The sequence below is a fragment of the Staurois parvus genome, unplaced genomic scaffold (genome assembly GCF_062004578.1).
Source record: "Staurois parvus isolate SC_StPar_1 unplaced genomic scaffold, SC_StPar_1.0 ptg000715l, whole genome shotgun sequence".
NCBI lineage: Eukaryota > Metazoa > Chordata > Amphibia > Anura > Ranidae > Staurois > Staurois parvus.
The window spans coordinates 12,221,528-12,243,669 of record NW_028318511.1 but is presented as its reverse complement, the minus strand read 5'-3'; the positions used below and the strand labels follow the sequence as shown (position 1 = coordinate 12,243,669).

Sequence of the window (22,142 nt, the reverse complement as noted above, 5' to 3'; positions counted from 1 at the left end):
GAATGAGGGAGACCCCAGCCCCATGTTATGGGCGTAGTTACACTCCCTTTTTCAAGGTTGCAGTTGTGCCCTCCAGTTTGGTAACCACTATTAGCAATACATTTCTACACGAGGTTTCACTACACCTTTATCCATTATCTCTATGCTCACTACTGTATTTAGATGTGTTCACAGTGATTGAAAACCATCATTTGAAGAATAAAGGTCTTTCATCTTCCAGATTGTGGTTTGGAAACGTTACAGCGACTTCAAAAAACTTCATGGGGAGCTCTCCTACACTCACCGGAATCTCTTCCAGCGCACCCAGGAATTTCCAGCATTCGCCAAGGCTCATGTTTTTGGTAAGTCCTGAACACTATTCCTTCATTTCTCTGTGCTGATCACTCGCAAAGTGCATCAGAAGCAACTGGAACTGGTTACATCCTGTAGTATCCAATTTTTGCACCTGCCGAAGTCTGTCAGACAGCAATTGAAAAGAAATAGCACACATTCTAACCCAACCTCCCTATATTGAGTGTGTTGTGTCAGCATCTAGAAATTAAGGATAAGTTCACCTTTGGGAACATATTTCATATTCCTCCCGTTTTTAGAGTGAAGCATGTAACATTTTCCCACTCCTGCAGTGTCTCCCCTATCTGTGGCATCTAGTGACAGCAAGTGGAGGGATCTTCTCCCCCCACTCGCTGCCACTATTAAAAAAACCCCCAAAAAAACAGGGCAATGGGGGGCTTTGCCCACCCGGCTGAGTCATTCATTTACAGAGTTCTGTGAAATGAAATCTGCAAGTACCAACAGCCTTTGTGGCTGTTGGCTTATAGTTCCCAATGAATTACCAGAACACAGTGTGTAATTGCCCGTTCATATGAGGTACGAGCAGACAGATACACTGACAATCTCTAGGAGTCCTGCATTACACCCGCAATCTGTTGATTGCTGGTGCAATACTTTCCAGGCTCCTAGTTAGTAAAAAAGAAAGAAAAAAAAGAAAAAAAATTTTTAATAGCAAAAAGATGTGCATTTATTTATTTGTTTATTTTAAAGGTGAACTTAAGTTTGCCTACACCTCCTCCTCTCATGAGTAACATTTCCCTTCTGATGCCTGTAAGGTATGCCATATAATACAGGGTTTCATGTATCAGATGCATATGGAGTCCTTAGCAAACAATTAGATCTTTCTGTTTAAGCGGGACTAAACCTACTGATTTAATGGCTTCCCAAAACCGTTACAATCAAGGCATGCTGTGAATAGGTCACAGTTGCTTGTGCTGTCAACTGAACTGTCAAGCCACCAAATGGCCAGTGACCTAACTACTGATCACTTGTGCAACACCATGGCAACTGCAGATCAAACAGAGGCTAAAATAGCAGCTTATTTGGCTGTTAAGGATAGGAGAGCTTAGGTGCGGTTTGGTTCAATAAATTGCAAATTAAAAAAAATAACCTTTGTAAAATTGTTTGTGTTTTTTTTTTTTTTAACACCTTTTAACACGCATGTGTCCTTTTTGTTGTCAGGGCGTTTTGAAGCACCGGTTATAGAGGAACGCAGAAAAGCTGCAGAAGATATGCTAAGGTTCACTGTGAACATCACAGCACTGAATAACAGCCCCCAACTAAAGGAGTTCTTCAGGGTAACACAGATGGTTATGTGGAGTATAAGAAGGGGGTTGCATTCTCTATATTCATAATAGAGCTATGTGTACTATCCACAGGCGGGAGAGGTCACCATGCGATCAGATGGCCCAGATGCAACAGAAACCCTTGTCTTACCCCCTCCTTTGGTTCCAGAGCCAATACGAAGTTCTTCACTTGAAATGAAAGAAGAAGTGACGAATGGTTCAGACGTGTCCGAGTCAGTAGAGGCAGCTGAGCACGATGAAGACATCAGCAGTAATGGTACTGTCTTGCAGACTGGAAAATAACAGTTTTCAGAGTAAGCTGTATGAATTACTAGAATGGTCTGTACATCGTACTTTACAGTGTTTCTGACAGCCTAACTTCAACATCTTGCAAATCAATTAGTTTACATACAAGGAGAAGTCCACCTCCTGCAGTATTTCCTGACTGCTCCAACTTTAGGTGCTCCATGTTTCATAGACCCCAGGGCTGTGGTCACATTTACACTCCCCTCTCCTCCTGACTATTCACAAAACACATGTCCTCAGACTCTGTTTTGTGAATGGCCTAGAGGAGAGGAGGTGCAGAAGCACCTGTTGCACTGGGGTCTATGAGACTTGTAGTGCTCACAGCCGGAGCGACCAGGAAGCCTAGTGAGAGAGGAACTTTCTCCTGCATGTGAACTAATTGGTTTGCAGAATATAGAAATATGACAGTGACATTGACAGTGAGGTGCTCCCGAGGAACAAGAATGTTTGCCTGCTGAACTCCCATGTAGGTAACCCTGCCCAGAGTTGGACTTTAAAGCATAGTTCACTACCAATAAACGGCCAATGCAGGTAAGATGAAAACTGTCTATGTCTGTATCACAGGTGTGAAATTGGCGGCCCTCCAGTTGTTCCCAAACTACATGTCTCATGACGCATTGCAAGATTGACAGTTACAAGCATAACTCTGAAAGGCAGAGGCATGATGAGACTTGTAGTTTCACAACAGCTGGGGACACACCGCGGGACTGAGGGACAGGTAAGTGGCTGTTTTTTAAAAGTCAGCAGCTACAGTTTTTGTAGCTGCTGACTTTTACTTTTTGACCGGTGAGTGGAACTCCGCTTTAACTGCTTTATGAAGCATTATTTTTGAGCTTGAAAGTAAATTTAAGTGTAATTCCAGCCAAAACTTTTTTATTTTATTTTTGGATAGAGTAGGGGAAGATTAAAACTCCTATCCATCACCTCTTCCCCAGTGACAACATTTCTACCAGATAAGGACATTGGGGAAATCTTCAGCAGCAACACAGACAATAATAACAATACTTTTCTACAGTAGAGTAGTGGAGGTTAAATCCCTGTCAGATGTTTATTACTGTCTGTGTCCCTATTGCAGAGTTTACCTCACCTTTTGTCTGGTGTAAGCATTGAAAGAAAGTTGATCCGGAACAAAAAACAGTTGTCTTTGTTTCTAGTACACATTTTGCAAACCGGTAATTTTTCTCCTTCACTGATGTGTGTTGATGAAGCAGCACTGATAGGTTGCACTGATGAAGCAGCACTGGTAGGCATTTATGAGGAGGCACTGATGATGCTGCACTGACAAGCGGCCAATACAAAGGCTAAGAGAGGTACACCAGGGGCCAGGGCAGCCAATAAAGGTATAAAATAGGAATAACCCTGTATACATATCTGCTACCAATTGATTTCTGACTAGCCTAAGAATTGGACTTTTACCATGTGCTGTGATAAGCTTGTCCAAAGGACACAGTAATCACAGACAGCGCCGGGTGCATGCCGTTGAGGACACATTTTGGGAGGACGTCATTGGACACCCACCCAGAACTGCAACAGGGTTATCTGCGGCTCAAATTTTTTTTTTGCACTGCTCAGTCTGACCAAATGTCATTTCTTTTGTAATAGACCCTGAACAGTTACTGAAATGAAAAAAGATCTAAATGACTGAAGACTCGGCCCAAACTATGCAGATTCTTCCCTAGTATAATGAATCTAACACACTGGGGTCTATTCATTGTTTTGTAATGCTTGAGAAGAAACCAGTCAGCTTCTTTGTTTTTCTAGTGCAGACTTGAGTCTGAAAGGGTTAATCTGACTAATTACTGTTAGTAGGTTCTTATTTCCAACAGCCTATACAGAGACTGGGGAAGCCATGAAAAGAAACAGAGAGCTCCATATGCTGGCTAAAAAATGATGAAATCTAGATAAACAGCCTTTAATATTATTATACTAACTTATATAAAAAAAGAATCTTTTTTTAAAAATTATTTTTAACCAATATTAATGAAAGAGGAAAAAAAAATATACACACACGCACTTCTAGTGGCCAAATGTGGTATTTTCTGGTTTATTTGAAGAAAAAACATTTGGTAAGCAAAGGAAAAGGCCTAATAACATTTTTTTTTTCATATTTACACAGAATGAATGTACATGCACTTACAATGGGAGAATTTTTCTGCAGATTTTTTTTTTTTTTTTTATGAATACACCCCTGAGATTCTCATGATGAGGCGAGTGCAGCAGGTTCTTAAATTCAGGTAATTAATCTGTCATTCTCTTTCCAGAGCTCAGCACTCAAACTCAGCTTGATGTACTGTTTGGCCTAAATGAAGACTTATGTCAGTTAGAAGCTGAAGACATCCAGGACCCCCTGCCATCTGCTAGTACATTAACTGCCAATGACTTGGCAATGTTCGACCCTTGTTATTCTGAAGGTGAGTGCCTATAAGAAACAATAACTGAAGAAAAGTCTAAATCTGGCCATAGATGGATTGAAGTTCAGCAGAGACTGGCCAAATTTTTTTCCATCTATGGCTGTTCTGTTTGAGAAGAGTCAAGCTAGTGATTAACACGTCTCGATCAGTAATGTTGGAAAGTTTGGAAATTTTGAAAAGTTAACTGAGGAGTCCCCGCTGTCAGAATACAATAGCACAGGAGGGAGGATTTCCTTCCTCCACCCCAAATTTATGTATGAAGGCATCCATTTTTGTTTTTCAGTAGCCAGCCAGCTGATCAAAAAAAAACAGAAAATCATCCACTGATGGTCTACAGGTTTGGGTTTTAGAATCCATATCCAGAAACCTCTCAGAGTCTGAACGTTTCATTAAACTTTGCTCGCAAGAAACATACTGGATTTTTATATTGGACACTTTGTCCCCAGGTGGTCTAAATGAGGAATTAGATGTTAACACTATTCTCTAACACATTTTACTCCACCTTATCTTATCATTTTAATTTTTACTCATTTTAATTTTTTACCACTTTTTTTAATAATTTTTTTTTTTCATGATTTTTTTCAGTTTTTTTTCTCACAAGTATTCGCAACATATTCTATTTTATTACTTTTTTTTAATCTTCAATTTAAATTTTTTTCCCATCCTTTTTCCCATATTATGTTTTTTCCATATTCATGCGTTTATTTCCATACGTCATGCGTTTATTTACTTAATTTAATTTTAATAATTTTTTCCATTTTCTATTTTTATACACTATATACTCCATTATGGCACCCCAGGGAGGATTATGCATAGATTTATAACTTTTTTTTTTTTTTTTTTTGCTTTTTATCTAATTTTTTTATCTTTTTATTCATTATTTTAGTCTTATTCTTACCCCCCCCCCTTTTTTTATATCATTTTAATTCTTCCCCCATTCCCTGTATCATGGTACTGTTTGTCGTTTGTTTCCTCTCTTTTCCCCTATTATCGTAATTTTCCCGTTACTGTGTTTTCTTCCCCACTTACAGGTGAAACTCGAAAAATTAGAATACCATGCAAAAGTTAATTTATTTCAGTAATGCAACTTAAAAGGTGAAACTAATATATGAGATAGACTCATTACATGCAAAGCAAGATAGTTCAAGCTGTGATTTGTCATAACTGTAATGATTATGGCTTACAGCTCATGAAAACCCCAAATCCACAATCTCAGAAAATTAGAATATTACATGCAATCAATAAAACAAGGATTGTACATAAAACAATATCGGACCTCTGAAAAGTATAAGCATGCATATGTACTCAGTACTTGGTTTGGACCCCTTTTGCAGCAATTACTGCCTCAATGCGGCGTGGCATGGAAGCTATCAGCCTGTGGCACTGCTGAGGTGTTATGGAAGACCAGGATGCTTCAATAGCGGCCTTCAGCTCTTCTGCATTGTTCAGTCTCATGTCTCTCATCTTTCTCTTGGCAATGCCCCATAGATTCTCTATGGGGTTCAGGTTAGGCGAGTTTGCTGGCCAATCAAGCACAGTAATCCCGCGGTCATTGAACCAGGTTTTGGTGCTTTTGGCAGTGTGGGCAGGTGCCAAGTCCTGCTGGAAAATGAAGTCAGCATCCCCATAAAGCATGAAGTGCTCCAAAATCTCCTGGTAGACGGCTGCGTTGACCCTGGACTTAATGAAGCACAGTGGACCAACACCAGCAGATGACATGGCTCCCCAAATCAACACAGACTGTGGAAACTTCACATTGGACTTCAAGCATCTTGCAGTGTGTGCCTCTCCATTCTTCCTCCATACTCTGGGTCCTTGATTTCCAAATGAGATGCAACTGAGCAACAGACCAGGTCTGTTTTTCTTTAGCCCAGGTAAGACACTTCTGACGTTGTTCAGCAGTGGATTGACGAGGAATACGACATTTGAAGCCCATGTCCAGTATCCGTCTGTGTGTGGTGGCTCCTGATGCACTGACTCCAGCCTCAGTCCACTCCTTGTGAAAGTCCCCAACACTTTTGAATGGCCTTTGCCTGACAATCCTCTCCAGGCTGCGGTCATCCCTGCTGCTTGTGCATCTTTTTCTTCCACACTTTTCCCTTCCACATAACTTTCTATTAATGTGCTTTGATACAGCACTTTGGGAACATCCAACTTCTTTTGCAATTACCTTTTGAGGCTTTCCCTCCTTATGGAGGGTGTTAATGATGGTTTTCTGCACAACTGTCAGGTCAGCAGTCTTTCCCATGATTGTGATTCCTACTGAACCAGACTGAGAGACCATTTAAAGGATCAGGAACCCTTTGCAGGTGTTATGGCTTAATTAGCTGATTAGAGTGGGACACTTTGAGTCTGTAATGATGCACCTTTTCACAATATTCTAATTTTCTGAGATTGTGGATTTGGGGTTTTCATGAGCTGTAAGCCATAATCATCACAATTATGACAAATCACAGCTTGAACTATCTTGCTTTGCATGTAATGAGTCTATCTCATATATTAGTCTCACCTTTTAAGTTGCATTACTGAAATAAATGAATGTTTGCACGATATTCTAATTTTTGGAGTTTCACCTGTATGCTTTTAATTGTAAGACCCACATGTTCCTCATCACTAACCCACATGTTTCCAATTATGCTAATTGTTATTCCCGAATTGTTGATTGCCAATTAAGGCACAGCCATTATAAAAGGAAAGGTCCTTCTGCCATGTCATTCCCCTGCTTGAGAAAGGAGCACGCTTCCGCCATTAGAAGCCAGCACATGCTCTGAAACGCGTAGCATTGCATCTTGGTCACTGACTACATCACGCCTACGCCGACGTTGCGGCCCAGCATGCGTTCCAGCCGCCATCTTTAGGAGTACGTGCATGCCTGCCGGCTCCACATCTATCTCCCTCCTGAACCACGCTCCCTACCATTGAGACGCGGACGATACAGGCACCAGTGACAGCCGTTCCACATGGTGTTTCTACACCACAATACCCTACATGCTTTTATTACTCTACTACCATGTGAGTGTTCCTACCTTTTATTATATATTAAAGTGGTCTGGTGCACTTAGGGCGCTTCTTCTTCTCTCCTTAATTCAAACGTGGTACTATGATAGGTTGCCACCTGTGCAATAAGTCCATCTGTGAAATTTCCTTGCTACTAAATATTCTGCGGTCAACTGTTTGTGGTGTTATAACAAAGTAGAAGCAACTGGGAAGAACAGCAATTCGGCCACAAAGTGGTAGGCCATTTAAAATGACAGAGCAGGAGCAGCAGAAGTGGCCAACTGTCTGCAGATTTAATGGCTTAAGACCTCCAAACTTTATGTGGCCTTCAGATTAGCACAACAACAGTGCGTAGAGAGCTTCATGGAATCGGTTTCCATGGCTGAGCAGCTGCATCCAAGCCTTACATCACCAAGTGCAATGCAAAGCTTCAGATGCAGTGGTGTAAAGCACGCCGCCACTGGACTATAGAGCAGTGGAGACGTGTTCTATGGAGTGACGAATCACGCTTCTCTGTCTGGCAACCCGATGGATAGGTCTGGGTTTGGCAGTTGGCACAATACAGTCAAGCAAGTACTGTTCTTCTGGCAAGTGTAAAGTTTGTTGTGGACGGGGGATTATGGTGTGGGGTTGTTTTTCAGAGGTTGGGCTTGGCTCCTTAGTTCCAGTGAAGGGAACTCCTAAGGCGCCAGCATACCAAGACATTTTAGACAATTTCATGCTCCCAACTTTGTGGGAACAGTTTGGGATGGCCCCTTCCTGATCCAACATGACTGCGCACCAGTGCACAAAGCAAGGTCCATAAAGACATGGATGAGCAAGTTTGGGGTGGAGGAACTTGATTGACCTGCACAGAGTCCTGACCTCAGCCCGATAAAACACCTTTGGGATGAATTAGAATGGAGAGTGTGAGCCAGGCCTTCTCATCCGACATCAGTGCCTGACCTCACAAATGCGCTTCTGGAAGAATGATCAAACATTCCCATAGATACACTCCTAAACCTTGTGGACAGCCTTCTCAGAGGAGTTGAAGCCGTTATAGCTGCAAAGGGTGGGCCAACTCAATATTAAACCCTACGGAATAAGACTGGGATGCCATTAAAGTTCATGTGCGTGTAAAGTCATCCCAATACGTTTGGCTATATATTGTGGGTATCTATCTATCTATCTATCTATCTATCTATCTATCTATATTATACATACAGTTGTGTTCAAAATAATAGCAGTGTGTTGAAAAAAGTGAATAAAGCTCAAAATCCTTCTAATAGCTTTTATTTCCATACACACAAATGCATTGGGAACACTACACATTCTATTCCAAATCAAAACATGAAGAAAAATATATCAAATTTGTGTTGTTTCTCTAAAAAAAATGAAGAAAAGTGAACATTAGACTGTTCAAAAAAATAGCAGTGTTTGTATTCTTCTTTACAAACTCAAACATTCACTATAGAAACTGAAAAATGTTTGAAGATTTTGCTTTCCTTTGAATCACTTAATTAATATTTAGTTGTATAAGCACTGTTTCTGAGAACTGCTGTACATCTTTGTTGCATGGAGTTAACCAACTTCTGGCACCTGTGAACAAGCATTCCAGCCCAGGATGATTGGACTACATTCCACAGTTCTTCTCTATTTCTTGGTTTTGCCTCAGAAACTGCATTTTTGATGTCACCCCACAAGTTTTCTATTGGATTAAGATCCGTGGATTGGGCTGGCCACTCCATAACGTCAATCTTGTTGGTCTGGAACCAAGATGTTGCACGTTTACTGGTGTGTTTGTTGGTCGCTGTCTTGTTGGAACACCCATTTCAAGGGCATTTCCTCTTCAGCATAAGGCAGCATGACCTCTTCAAGTATTCTGATGTATTCAAACTGATCCATGATCCCTGGTATGAGATAAATAGTCCCAACACCGTAGTATGGGAAACATCTCCATATCATGATGCTTGCGCAACCATGCTTCACTGTCTTCACAGTGTACTGTGGCTTGAATTCAGTGTTTGGGGGTCGTCTGACAAACTGACTCCGGCCACTAGACCCAAAAAGAACAATCTTACTTTCATCAGTCCACAAAATGTTGCGCCAGTACTCACAGGTAACTTTAGACCTTCTTTGATCTTCCTGGAGCTGATTGTTGGCTGAGTCCTTGCCATTTTGGCTATTCTTCTATCCATTTGAATGGTAGTTTTTCGCTTTCTTCCACGTCTTTCAGGTTTTGGTTGCCATTTTAAAGCATTTGCGATCATTTTAGCTGAGCAGCCTATAATTTTCTGCACTTCTTTATGTTTTCTCCTCTCCAATCAACTTTTTAATCAAGGTACGCTGTTCTTCTGAACAATGTCTGGAACAACCCATTTTCCTCAGAATTTCAGAGAGAAATGCACTGTAACCAGCATGTACAATATTTGCTGCCTTCCTTCCTTAAATAAAGGCAATAATTGCCTCCTGTTTTTCAAATAATGAATGACCTCACTAATCGAACTCCACACTGCTATTATTTTGAACATGCCCCTTTCAATTAGTGATTCAATTACACAGAATCAGCAGCATGCACCTGCTAGTAAATTATTTGCCATGTAGAAATATAATTTCTACCAATAACAGTGATTGATCAGGTTAGTGATGTCTGACTGCTATTTTTTTTAACGCAACTGTGTGTGTGTGTGTGTGTATGTGTATATATATATATATATATATATATATATATATATATATATATACACACACTGCTCAAAAAATTAAAGCCACACTTTGAAAACACATCAGATCTCAATGGGGAAAAAATCTCATGCTGGATATCTATACTGATATGGACTGGGTAATGTGTTAGGAACATAAGGATGCCCCATCGTTTGATAGAAAGTATCAACCTACAGAGGACTGAATTCAAAGACACCCCGAAAATCAAAGTGAAAAAAATGATGCAGCAGGCTAGTCTATTTTGCTGAAATTTCATTGCAGCAACTCTAAATGGTACTCAGTAGTTTGTATGGCCCCCATGTGCTTGATGCATGCCTGACAACAGATGGTGTCCTGGGGTATTTCCTCCCAGATCTGGACCAGGGCATCACTGATCTCCTGGACAGTCTGAGGTGCAACCTAGCGGTGTCGGGTGGACTGAAACATGATATCCCAGAGAGGCTCTATTGGATTTAGGTCAGGCGAGCATGGGGCCATTGATTGGTATCAATTCCTTCATCCTCCAGAAACTGCCTGCATACTCTCGCCACGTGAGGCCGGGCATTGTCGTGCACCAGGAGGAACCTAGGACCCACTGCACCAGCATAGTCTTACAATGGGTCCAAATATTTCTTCCCGATACCTAATGGCAGTCAGGGTGCCATTGTCTAGCCTGTAGAGGTCTGTGCGTCCCTCCATGGATATGCCTCCCCAGACTATCACTGACCCACCACCAAAACGGTCATGCTGAATGATGTTACAGGCAGCATAACATTCTCCATGGCTTCTCCAGACCCTTTCACGTCTGTCACATGTGCTCAGGGTGAACCTGCTCTCATCTGTGAGAAGCACAGGACGCTGGTGGCAGACCTGCCAATTGTGGTGTTCAATGGCAAATGCCAATTGAGCTCTATGGTGCCGGGCAGTGAGCACAAGGCCCAACAGAGGACGTGAAGCCCTCAGGCCACACTCATGAAGTCTGTTTCTGATTGTTTAGCCAGAGACATTCACACCAGTGGCCTGTTGGAGGTCATTTTGTAGGGCTCTGGCAGTGCTCATCCTCTTCCTCCTTGTACAAAGGAGCAGATACCGGTCCTGCTGCTGGGTTAAGGACCTTCTACAGCCCTGTCCAGCTCTCCTAGAGCAACTGCCTGTCTCCTGGAATCTCCTCCATGCTCTGAGTCTGTGCTGGGAGACACAGCAAACCTTCTGGCAATGGCACGTATTGATGTGCCATCCTGGAGGAGTTGGACTGCCTGTGCAACCTCTGTAGGGTCCAGGTATTGCCTCATGCTACCAGTAGTGACACTGACCCTAGCCAAATGCAAAACTAGTGAAAAACAGTCAGAAAAGAATGAGTAGGGGAAAAAAATGTCAGTGGCCTCCACCTGTAAAACCATTCCTGTTTTGGGGGTCGTCTCATTGATGCCCATCTAGTGCACCTGTTATTAATCAATTTTTTTGAGGTGTGTGTGTGTGTGTGTGTTTGTGTGTACCGGTACCTTCAGCAGTCCTCTCCTCTCCAACCTGTCATGTAACACATTAACTGGTAGAGGAAGATTTCTGCACAGCTCACTTTCTCTACCGGCTTCTCTGTACTAGTGAGCCGTAGCAAGCCTCTTGGGTCCCAGCACAGCAGCTGCTTGTGGTGGTTCAGGAGGCAGCTTCCATCCCTGCTTGCCGCTCCTCCGCTGACATTTTAGCATGGAGCTCTCCGATCATCACACTGCTGAGCTTAAAAGAGAAGAGCCCGCACACACCATATACAGCGGTGGCGGCTTTCCTGAAGAGGTGAGAGAGCTGTGAAAGGGAGGGAGGAGCAGGGTTTTTGAGAGAATGAATATGTGCAGAGAGGAGAACTGTCAAAGTGGGGGTTTGGGGAATATGTGCAGAGGAGAACTGGAAAAGTGGAGGGGGGAGTGGAATCTGTGCAACGAAGAGAGCGAGGGGGGATTTGTGCAGAGAGGAGAGCTGGGGGAAATGTTAGACGAGAGGAGAGGTGGGGGGTAACTTTGCAAAGAGGTGAGATTGGGAGGGGGGCTTTAAGGGAATTGTAGTAGAGAGGAATGCTGGGGAGGAGGGGAATTTTAGCAGAGAAGTGAGCTGGCAGGAGGGGATTTTGCAAAGAGGTGAACTGGGAAAGTGTGTGTGTGTGTGTATTGGGGGGGGGGGGGTAGCAGAGAGGAGAACTTTGGAAAATGTATGTTTCGTGGGGTTATGCAGAGGGAGGAGCTGGGGGGAATTTTAGCAGAGAGGAGAGCTGGGGGGGATTTGTGTAGAGAGGGAAGCTGGGGGAATTTTATCAAAGAAGATAGCTGGGAAAGTGGATGGTGGTGGGGATCTGTGCAGAGTGGAGACCTGGGAAAGGGTGGGGGGTGCAGAGGTGAGATCTGCAGAGGTCAGAAAGCAGGTTGTGCAAACCAAGAGCTGTGGATGGTGGAGCAGTGTTTACTTTGCTAAAATGTTTTTTGTGCCCCCTGATATTTAATATCGAGTTGCTGGTTGAAGGGGGATTCTTGGCAATGTAGATCCCACCTGCACTTGCCAATTCTAAACTATTGTGTTAATCATAATTCCAGAAGGTGCAATTGAAGAAACCGAAACCTCTTTGCATCTGCTATCTCTGAAGTGTGAAGTGGAGGATCATCCTTCTGCTAGCCTAGAAGATGGTGGCATTTACCTGTCACAAGCCACATTAGAAGTTCAGAGAGCAATGGAGTCAGAATTGGCTGAAGATTACCCTGAAGCCTTCAAATTATTCCGAAATGCCGTGGATATCTTATTAAAGGGAGTGAAAGGTAAACTATTTGGATCACGGTCCTGTAAGAGATATACATATATATATATTTTTTTTATTTTAAACAAAATATATCAGCAGGTTCCAATTATGTAAAACGTTGCAATAATACCAGTACAATGTAACCAAGGTGAGTGAGGTGATGAACAGGGGGTGTCCTCAACAAGTGTACCAGAAACATCTTGTGCAAAGACCCATAAAATACTGAATAACTCTGGAAGTTGGAAGGTCTGGGAGTAATACCTCATAGAGGTCTTCCCACCACTTATGGACAATGGAGGACACTGCTGAACTTTTGTTCTCCTTCAATTAGACTGTGTTAGAAAGGAGAGAGTCCAAGAAGAAGGGACATAAAAGGAGGACAAACAGAAGGGGAAAGAGGAAGTATGGAGGAATGTCGGGGAGGGGCTAGAGAAAAAAAAGAGGAGGTATCACGAGAGACTACACTCACATCTAGTGCAAAAGCAACTCCTGTATTCAAATGTCAGAGGGACTAACCACGAGAAGAGATCTTCCTTCCTCAGAATATATGAACATGTTCCATAATGACCATATTTTAGTATACACCTCACATTTGTGTTGGTGCGTCAACACAAGGTCCTTAAAATTCAAATCCTTAACTTTGTGGAGCCAGAGCCCAATGGATGGGGGCTGTGGATCCTTCCACCTAAAGGATTAACAGGATTTAGCAGCATTTCGAAGATGACACACTATTGATATTTTGTAGATTTTAGAAGGTACATTAGTAACATGAAGGAGAAAGAATGCTGGGTCATTTGGAACAGGATAATTGAAAATGTTTTAAAATATCCGCCAGGCCTCTCACCAATAGCATCTGAGTTTAGAGCAGGACCAGAAGATGTGTAAAAGCTTCCCCTGCTCCTCCTAGCACCGTCAGCATCTATCCAAAGTCTCTGGGGAAAAACGTATGCAAAATTGAAGGGGTTCTACACCACCATGATATTAAAATGTATTCTCCTGAATTCTTGCGCAAAGTGGGGATTTTAAGGCAACTCAAATTATGGTAGTTTTTTGTGATTTCGTGAACATCCTTCCCAAATCTGCTTCCCGTTTTTTAACCACTTCAATACCGGGCACTTTTACCTCCTTCCTGCCTAGCCCTAGGCCACTTTTCAGCGTTCAATGCTGTTGCACTTTGAGCACCACTAAGTTTATTTTTTTGTTTATTTAGCAAAAAATAACACTGAAAATTTGGGGGGGGAAAAGTTTTCTTCGTTTCTGTTATAAAATTTTGCAAATAAATAACCTTTCTTCATGAATTTAGGTCAAAATGTATTCTGCTACATTTCTTTAGTGAAAATAATCAAAAAATTATATTTGTACTAGGTGTTTTCGGGCCCTAAGAAAATTAGATTGGCCATCAGTACTTCAGGATTAATCTATTTTCATTCATATATATATATATATATATATATATATATACAGTGGGGATCGAAAGTTTGGGCACCCCAGCTGAAAATTTGTATTAATGTGCATAAAGTAGCCAAGGAAAGATGGAAAAATCTCCAAAAGGCATCAAATTACAGATTAGACATTCTTATAATATGTCAACAAAAGTTAGATTTTATTTCCATCATTTACACTTTCAAAATAACAGAAAACAAAAAAATGGCGTCTGCAAAAGTTTGGGCACCCTGCAGAATTTATAGCATGCACTGCCCCCTTTGCAAAGCTAAGACCTGCCAGTGTCATGGATTGTTCTCAATCATCGTCTGGGAAGACCAGGTGATGTCAATCTCAAAGGTTTTAAATGCCCAGACTCATCTGACCTTGCCCCAACAATCAGCACCATGGGTTCTTCTAAGCAGTTGTCTAGAAAACTGAAAATGAAAATAGCTGACGCTCACAAAGCTGGAGAAGGCTATAAGAAGATAGCAAAGCGTTTTCAGATGTCAATATCCTCTGTTCAGAATGTAATTAAGAAATGGCAGTCATCAGGAACAGTGGAAGTTAAAGCAAGATCTGGAAGACCAAGAAAAATATTAGACAGAACAGCTCGCAGGATTGTGAGAAAAACAATTCAAAACCCACGTTTGACTGCACGATCCCTCCAGAAAGATCTGGCAGACACTGGAGTTGTGGTACACTATTCCACTATAAAGAGATACTTGTACAAATATGGTCTTCATGGAAGAGTCATCAGAAGAAAACCTCTTCTACGTCCTCACCACAAAAATCATTGCTTGAACTTTGCAAATGAACATATAGACAAGCCTGATGCATTTTGGAAACAAGTTCTGTGGACCGATGAGGTTAAAATTGAACTTTTTGGCCGGAATGGACAAAGGTACGTTTGGAGAAGAAGGGGCACAGAATTTAATGAAAAGAACCTCTGTCCAACTGTTAAGCATGGGGTTGGATCAATCATGCTTTGGGGTTGTGTTGCAGCCAGTGGCACAGGGAACATCTCACGAGTAGAAGGAAAAATGGATTCAATAAAATTTCAGCAAATTTTGGATGGTAACTTGATGCCATCTGTGAAAAAGCTGAAGTTAAAGAGAGGATGGCTTCTACAAATGGATAATGATCCTAAACACACCTCGAAATCCACGGGGGATTACATCAAGAGGCGTAAACTGAAGGTTTTGCCATGGCCTTCACAATCTCCTGACCTCGACATAATTGAAAATCTATGGATAGACCTTAAAAGAGCAGTGCGTGACAGACAGCCCAGAAATCTCAAAGAACTGGAAGACTTTTGTAAGGAAGAATGGGCAAAGATACCTCAAACAAGAATTGAAAGACTCTTGGCTGGCTACAAAAAGCGTTTACAAGCTGTGATACTTGCCAAAGGGGGCAGTACAAGATATTAACTCTGCAGGGTGCCCAAACTTTTGCAGACGCCATTTTTTTGTTTTCTGTTATTTTGAAAGTGTAAATGATGGAAATAAAATTTAACTTTTGCTGACATATTATAAGAATGTCTAATCTGTAATTTGATGCCTTTTGGAGATTTTTCCATCTTTCCTTGGCTTCTTTATGCACATTAATACAAATTTTTAGCTGGGGTGCCCAAACTTTCGATCCCCACTGTATATACATACACCGTGTTCCAAATTATTATGCAAATTATATTTTTCTCATTTGCCTACATAATTGATGCAAATAACAGTCAGCATTATTCTCATGTTATCAACTATTAAGAGTACAATTCAAATTTTATTGAACAAACCTCCTAATGATAACAGTATTTTTTTTAACCACTTCCTGTCCGGACACTTTTACCCCCTTCCTGTCCAGGGCAATTTTCAACTTTCAGTGCTATTACACTTTGAATGACAATTGTGTGGTCATGCAACACTGTACCCATATGATTTTTTTCCATTTTTTTGAGACAGGTAAAGCTTTATTTTGGTGGTATTTATTCACCGCTAGGATTTTTTTTTTTTTTTTGCTATGTAAATGTAAAAGTCCAAAAATTTTGAAAAAAAGTGTTTTTCTTATAAAATTTTGCAAATAAATAATCTTTCATCATAAATCTTTCCCAAAATGTATTCCACTATCTTTTTAGTAAAAAAGAAAAATAAGCCAAATTAGTTTATAACCAAAATTATAATTTTTAAACTTTTTTTTTTGCATTTTTATTTTATTTTTTTATATTATTATTTATGTGGTTTTTTTTTTTGGTTTTTTTTTGTTACATACTGTCACCCTAGCAGTACAGTGTCACCATGGTGACACTGTACTACTTGTGGGGGGTGATGAATTATTTTTTTTTTTTTTTTACAGTGATTGCTTTTACACCCATATAGGATGTAAAAGCAATAATTTCTCCTTCTCTCTGTCTGCATTCTTGCAGCCACTGAGAAATACTGAGTGAGCTGTGATTGGTCACAGCTTGTCACATGGTACAAGGCTGTTGTGAATAGCCTTGTACCATGTGACCTCTGTGATCATTCACAGATTTCACACATAGTAAGCAATGATGTCACAAGTGACATCTTGCTTACTACTTTGCATGTGATCACTGATTGGCCAATCAGTGATCACATGATCGGGATCCCGTTCGACGATCGGTGTTTCACTGTGTCCGGAGGACACAGCGGGCACCAGATCGCGGAGCTACGCGCTCCTAGGGAGCGCGCACAGCTAGAAATGGCGGGTGCAGTTTATGAACGGCAACCCGCCCCTGGAGTGCCACTGTCCTGCCGTTTATAACTGGCAGGCGGACGGCAAGTGTTTAAACATAAAACACTTCCAATGCACTGTTCCAAATTATTATGCACAGTAAGTTTTAAAACACTTTATAGGTTGTAAAGAACTGAAAATTGTCATTTGTTGTGTTTGCAGCATATTTACTAAAATCAAAAGCTATTTCAATCAAACTTTTAACAACATTTTAACTTTTTAAACATTTTAACAGGTCACGTTACATTGTAACATAGGACCCCTTATTTGATAGCAGCTTCACAAGTCTTGCATCCATTGAACTTGTGAGTTTTTGGACAGTTTCTGCTTGAAATTGTTTGCAAGATGTCAGAATAGCCTCCCAGAGCTGCTGTTTGGATGTAAACTTCCTCCCACCCTCATAGATCTTTTGCTTGAGGATGCTCCAAAGGTTCTCAATAGGATTGAGGTCAGGGGAGGACGGAGGCCACACCATGACTTTCTCTCCTTTTATCCCCATAACAGCCATTGATGCAGAGGTATTATTTGCAGCATGAGATGGTGCATTGTATTTCATTGTTCTAAGAAACCATTTTTACTGAATGAAACTGATTAATTCTGTGTCTTTTGCTGTGATTGGCCAAAGCTAAACAAATGGTACAGATGGGCTGTGATTGACCCTGTCTGTACCATGTGATCACTGACCAATCACAGCTAACAGCACAATTGTATAGAATGGAAGGTATGAAAGGAAGCCATCCATTGTTTACAACGTGATTGGTCACAGCAATCACATGACACTGGCAGCATACGGGTAGTGATCAGTTATCGGCTGTGTCTGGTAGACGCAACTAGTGACAGATCTCACCGCTGCGCGGTGCCTTCTCAAAGGATGCACATGCAGAGGGAGGAACGTCCCACCCAGGCCATCAATCTGCTATAGGTTGGGCAGGAAGGTGTTAAGGTATGGCAATGAGAAATCCTCTGGAGGTAGGAATAAAAGCGAATACATTTTAGAAAGTGCATGAAGAAGTGCATCCTGGCCCAAGCAATATTCCTCCAAGGTAGTCCCTCTACACTGAAAGCTATCTGGGGGAAAGAAGGAGAGAATGAAGAAAGTGATTAATTTGCAGAGCCCTCCAAAAATGTAATTTATAGATGCCTGGTGGGTTCATGAAAGTCTACATAGAAGGCCATGAACCAGACTTCAAAACGTGAGATGATTGGAGCTGACCAGATTGAAGTTGATTCCTATAAGAGTGTTCTTTGAGGCCAGATGCAAACCACGGTTTGTCCAAGATTAGAAATATGGAAGAGTGCCCAGGGGCAATAGACATCAATGAGAAAATTGGGGAATGTGCGATGTTGTGCCAATGAGCGGATGGAATTTAAATGTGAGAGGTAGATCCACATAGCACCACAGGGCATGGTGAAGCGGTATCGGGGTTTCGGCCTGTTCAATGCGTGGCCACAGTTTAATATCACTGTGATGGCACCAGTTCACTAACCTCTCAAGATGTACTGCCTGATAATATTTTTACAAATGTTTTGCCAAGCCTCCAAATTGCTTGGGCAAGAGAAGTAGTCAACAATGGATCTTGGGTCTCCTATGTGCCAAAATAAAGCCATATAGGAAAGAGTGGGCCTGTTTTGAAAATGCTGAGGTGATGGGGATCGGCAGAGCTGGAAATAAGTAAATAAATGTTGGTAGAATGCACATTTTAATGATATTACACCACCCAAACCAAGTGGGGGAATCAAAGTTCTTAGATAGTTCAGGGCCGTGGTGGTCCACCTAAATTAAAGTCGGACTGTAGGGAGCAGGTAAGAGAGTGTGGTAGTAACACCCCCATCGCCTCCGATTTAGATAAGTTAATTGTAAGATTAGAGAGGGCCCCGTATCGCTCAAATTCTTGGAGCAGGTTGGGGATAGCAATCCTGAGGTTGGTCAACGTGAACATCATATCATCACCGTACACTGAGACCTGAGCTATAACTTATCCATAAACTGCAAATGTTGAATTAGGACACAAGTGTTGCTAACCTTGACCTCAAATACTAAGAACCTTAAATGAAATCTCCAGGAATTATATGCAGAATTAATGTAGCAGTGGGACGTGAGTTTAATGTGTTACTGACACTTGATTCCATGTTGTCCTTTGCCGGGTGCAGCTGAGAGAACAGTGGGGTTCAGCATTAAAACTAAGGGGCAGGACTGCTAGACACAAGGGGGTTGATTTACTAAAGACATATAGACAAACTAGGGAATTGTCCCATAGCTTATTGAATGAGATAAAGCTCTCCTGACTTCCACTGTCCAAATGGGCAACCAAAATACTATTATTTTTTTATTTTATTTTTTTTTACTTCTCTTGCAAGTGCTAGGTATTATTTGAAAAGTGAATTTTTACCACATTCATTAAAATGTTACTAAACCCAGGACCCTGCATTCACTAGCTCTAGTCTTCCACAGTACACAGAACATGGAAGTGCAATTATTTTAGTAAATATAAACTGCTAAATAATTTTTCTCATTAGCGGTTAGAGCAGTCTTGTGACTTCTATCCGTGTCCATCTGAACACTGGTTAAAGCTTGTAGGAGGAGTTTTCATTCTCCTCTCACTGCCCTATGAGATTGCATAACCTGTGCTGACCACATGCACCCTCCTAAGAAAAAGAAAAAACTCTCTAGCGATACACACCAAACTGAGCATGTGCAGAGTGTCCCCGAGGCTGTGTCCTATCAGGAGATGAAATGGGGAACATGGAAGAAAGGGAGGATCAGAGAAGACAGGATCAAACATATTTTTTGCACAATGCAGAGGATTAATCTCTTAAAGCAGGGCTCCACCCAAAAGGGGAAGTTCCGCTTTAAGGACTGGTCCCCCGCTCCCTGTTAAGGAATGGCACCTTTTGAGGAGTGGGTACCCAAAATTGACAGGTACCTCCTCCCTCCCCATAGTCTTCTGGGACATGTGACAGGTCCCAGAAGACTACGGGACCATTCACAAAGTGCAGCGCTACTCGCACATGTGCAGTGGGCACCTGGCTGTGAAGGTGCAAGCTGTCACAGCTGGGTGCCCACACTGAAGATGCTGGCGCTGGGAACACAGGATAGCCGGTGAAACTGGTTGCAGGGGAGACACCGTGGGATCGAGGGACAGGTGAGGGCTGGTTTTTAAAAGTCAGCAGCTACAGTTTTTGTAGCTTCAAAGTCAAAATGCAAAATCTCCTGCGCTAGGGAGTGGGCTCAAAGGTCACAATGAATTATGGCTTACTCCTGGCTTTCATAGATGACATTCGCCTTGCTGCCCTCAAAGGACCGGGGATGTCCAAAAACACTGTAACCGAAAAGCAAAAAAGGGCGCACTGGCCTAGTGCATTAACCTTGATTTTATTGTATAAAAGTGGTAAGTAATATACTCACAAAAGATGAGTGAAACAAATGCTCGGCATTAACAGCAGCACCATCAAATCCAGAGAACATCACATGCCATCACAGGGTAAATGGATATGCAACAGGCCAATGCTTTTAGAGGACTTGCCTCTTCTTTTCACTGGAACTCTGTTTAAGTTCCACAGTGAGTATAACAAGTATGCTTTACTGAATATACAGACTGATTTTACTGTTGTGGGTTTAGTAACACTTCATGGTAAGTGAATCCCTTGCACAGTGAACATCCTATTTGCAGCAGGTGAAAATAAAGGAAAAAACTCAAAAAGAAAACTAATGCTGCTACCACATTTTAAAGTGATAATGAAGACAAACCTTTTTCCTAAAATCAGTGTCCACTTCTTCCCCCTCAGCAAGCTGTTTGGTAAGGGGCCACCCATGCAGGCATGCTCCAGAGCCAGGCTGTGTGTGTCCATAGACACGCAGAGCACCAGCTAGCTTATGAAAAAAGCCTAAAAATAAGAAAATGAATGCATCCACCAGATCTACCATCTAATGATTAGTTAGCTTCAATGTATTACACTTTTGGTTTGGGGTTTATTACAGCTTTAAGTTTCTTTGCAGCCTGTGAGTATGGGCATGGTAGCTTTTATTATAGATTTCTGACACAACATGACAAAATTTCTTGTAATATAAAAAAAAACAAAAGTGAAGTCATGACACTATTACTAGGCTGAGGCTGGCAGATCATGATTTAGATATCTTACTGGAGCTTATAAATGTGCTCTGCTTTTTCTTCATATTAGATGATTGTTGTCCTGAGCGTCGTGAGGCCGTTGCACGTAGAACAGCAGAATATCTCCATCATGCAGAGAAGATCTTTCAGGAGCACATGGATGGAAGTTTATCAGATGAGCACAAAAAAGCTCCATAAATATAGCTGTAAATGACTTTTTTTTATTTTTTTTTACTTTTTATTTAAAAAAATGTTTTCTTTTACTTTAAAGCCCTGGAAATGTGCAGTGAGAGTTACTGCACATGAATACAAATGAACAAATTGTCTTTGTTTTACTTCTTCATTAGTTTACAGCAAAAGGTAGAACCAAGTACTTCCATGTGTTTGAAAACTGTGGTCACCCTGCAGGCATTCCTCTCTGCAATGACTTTTATTTAATGATGTGATTTCTTGTTTAGTGATTGCTGTAAATGTTCTAACTGGAAACATCTCTTTATAAAGCAAAAGTGATTTCTGCTGATAAAAGCAGAGTTTACGTTTTATATTACCTAAACTGTAAAAGTGATCATCTTGATGTAAATAATGTTATCAATGTATGTTACTCTTTAGAAGAAAAAAACAACACTTTTTTCTATATATGGCTTTGTGATTATATATGTCCTTTGGTGCAGCTATATTTGCTCATTACATACTCAAGTTCTGCTTCCTGCTTTACAGTGCTACACAATGGTTGTGTTTTACCAATCCTCCACACAATGCATGTTTGAGTTAGACAGCATACTGAAAATATAGTATTGGTTTGATGGCTGATATAGTACAGTTGCAAGAAAAAGTATGTGAACCCCGTGCGATTATGTGGAGTTTTGCATGAATTGGGCATAAAATGTGCTCTGAATGTCATCTAAGTCACAACAATAGAAGAACACAGTCTGCTGAACATAATATTACACAAACATTAGATGTTGCCATGCTTTAATTGCACATAACATGTAAACATTCACAGTGCAGGGAGGAAAAAGTATGTGAACCTTTGGACTTAATAACTGGTTGACCCTCCTTTGGCAGCAATAACCTC

The 22,142-nt window shown here is 41.3% G+C and overlaps 1 protein-coding gene across 1 annotated transcript in view; it reads left to right on the top strand.

Annotated features, from left to right (window-relative positions):
• The window catches only part of SNX15 (sorting nexin 15), a 31,957-nt gene extending 10,256 nt beyond the window's left edge, over positions 1–21,701 (top strand). Inside the window, exons 3-8 of the mRNA XM_089653615.1 lie at positions 221–341; positions 1,513–1,628; positions 1,710–1,893; positions 4,184–4,333; positions 12,592–12,810; positions 21,138–21,701. Coding sequence (XP_089509741.1) covers positions 221–341; positions 1,513–1,628; positions 1,710–1,893; positions 4,184–4,333; positions 12,592–12,810; positions 21,138–21,265 — 918 coding nt within the window. The 3' untranslated portion in view covers positions 21,266–21,701. The remainder of the gene's footprint in view (positions 1–220; positions 342–1,512; positions 1,629–1,709; positions 1,894–4,183; positions 4,334–12,591; positions 12,811–21,137) is intronic.
• The last annotated feature ends 441 nt before the right edge of the window (positions 21,702–22,142 follow it).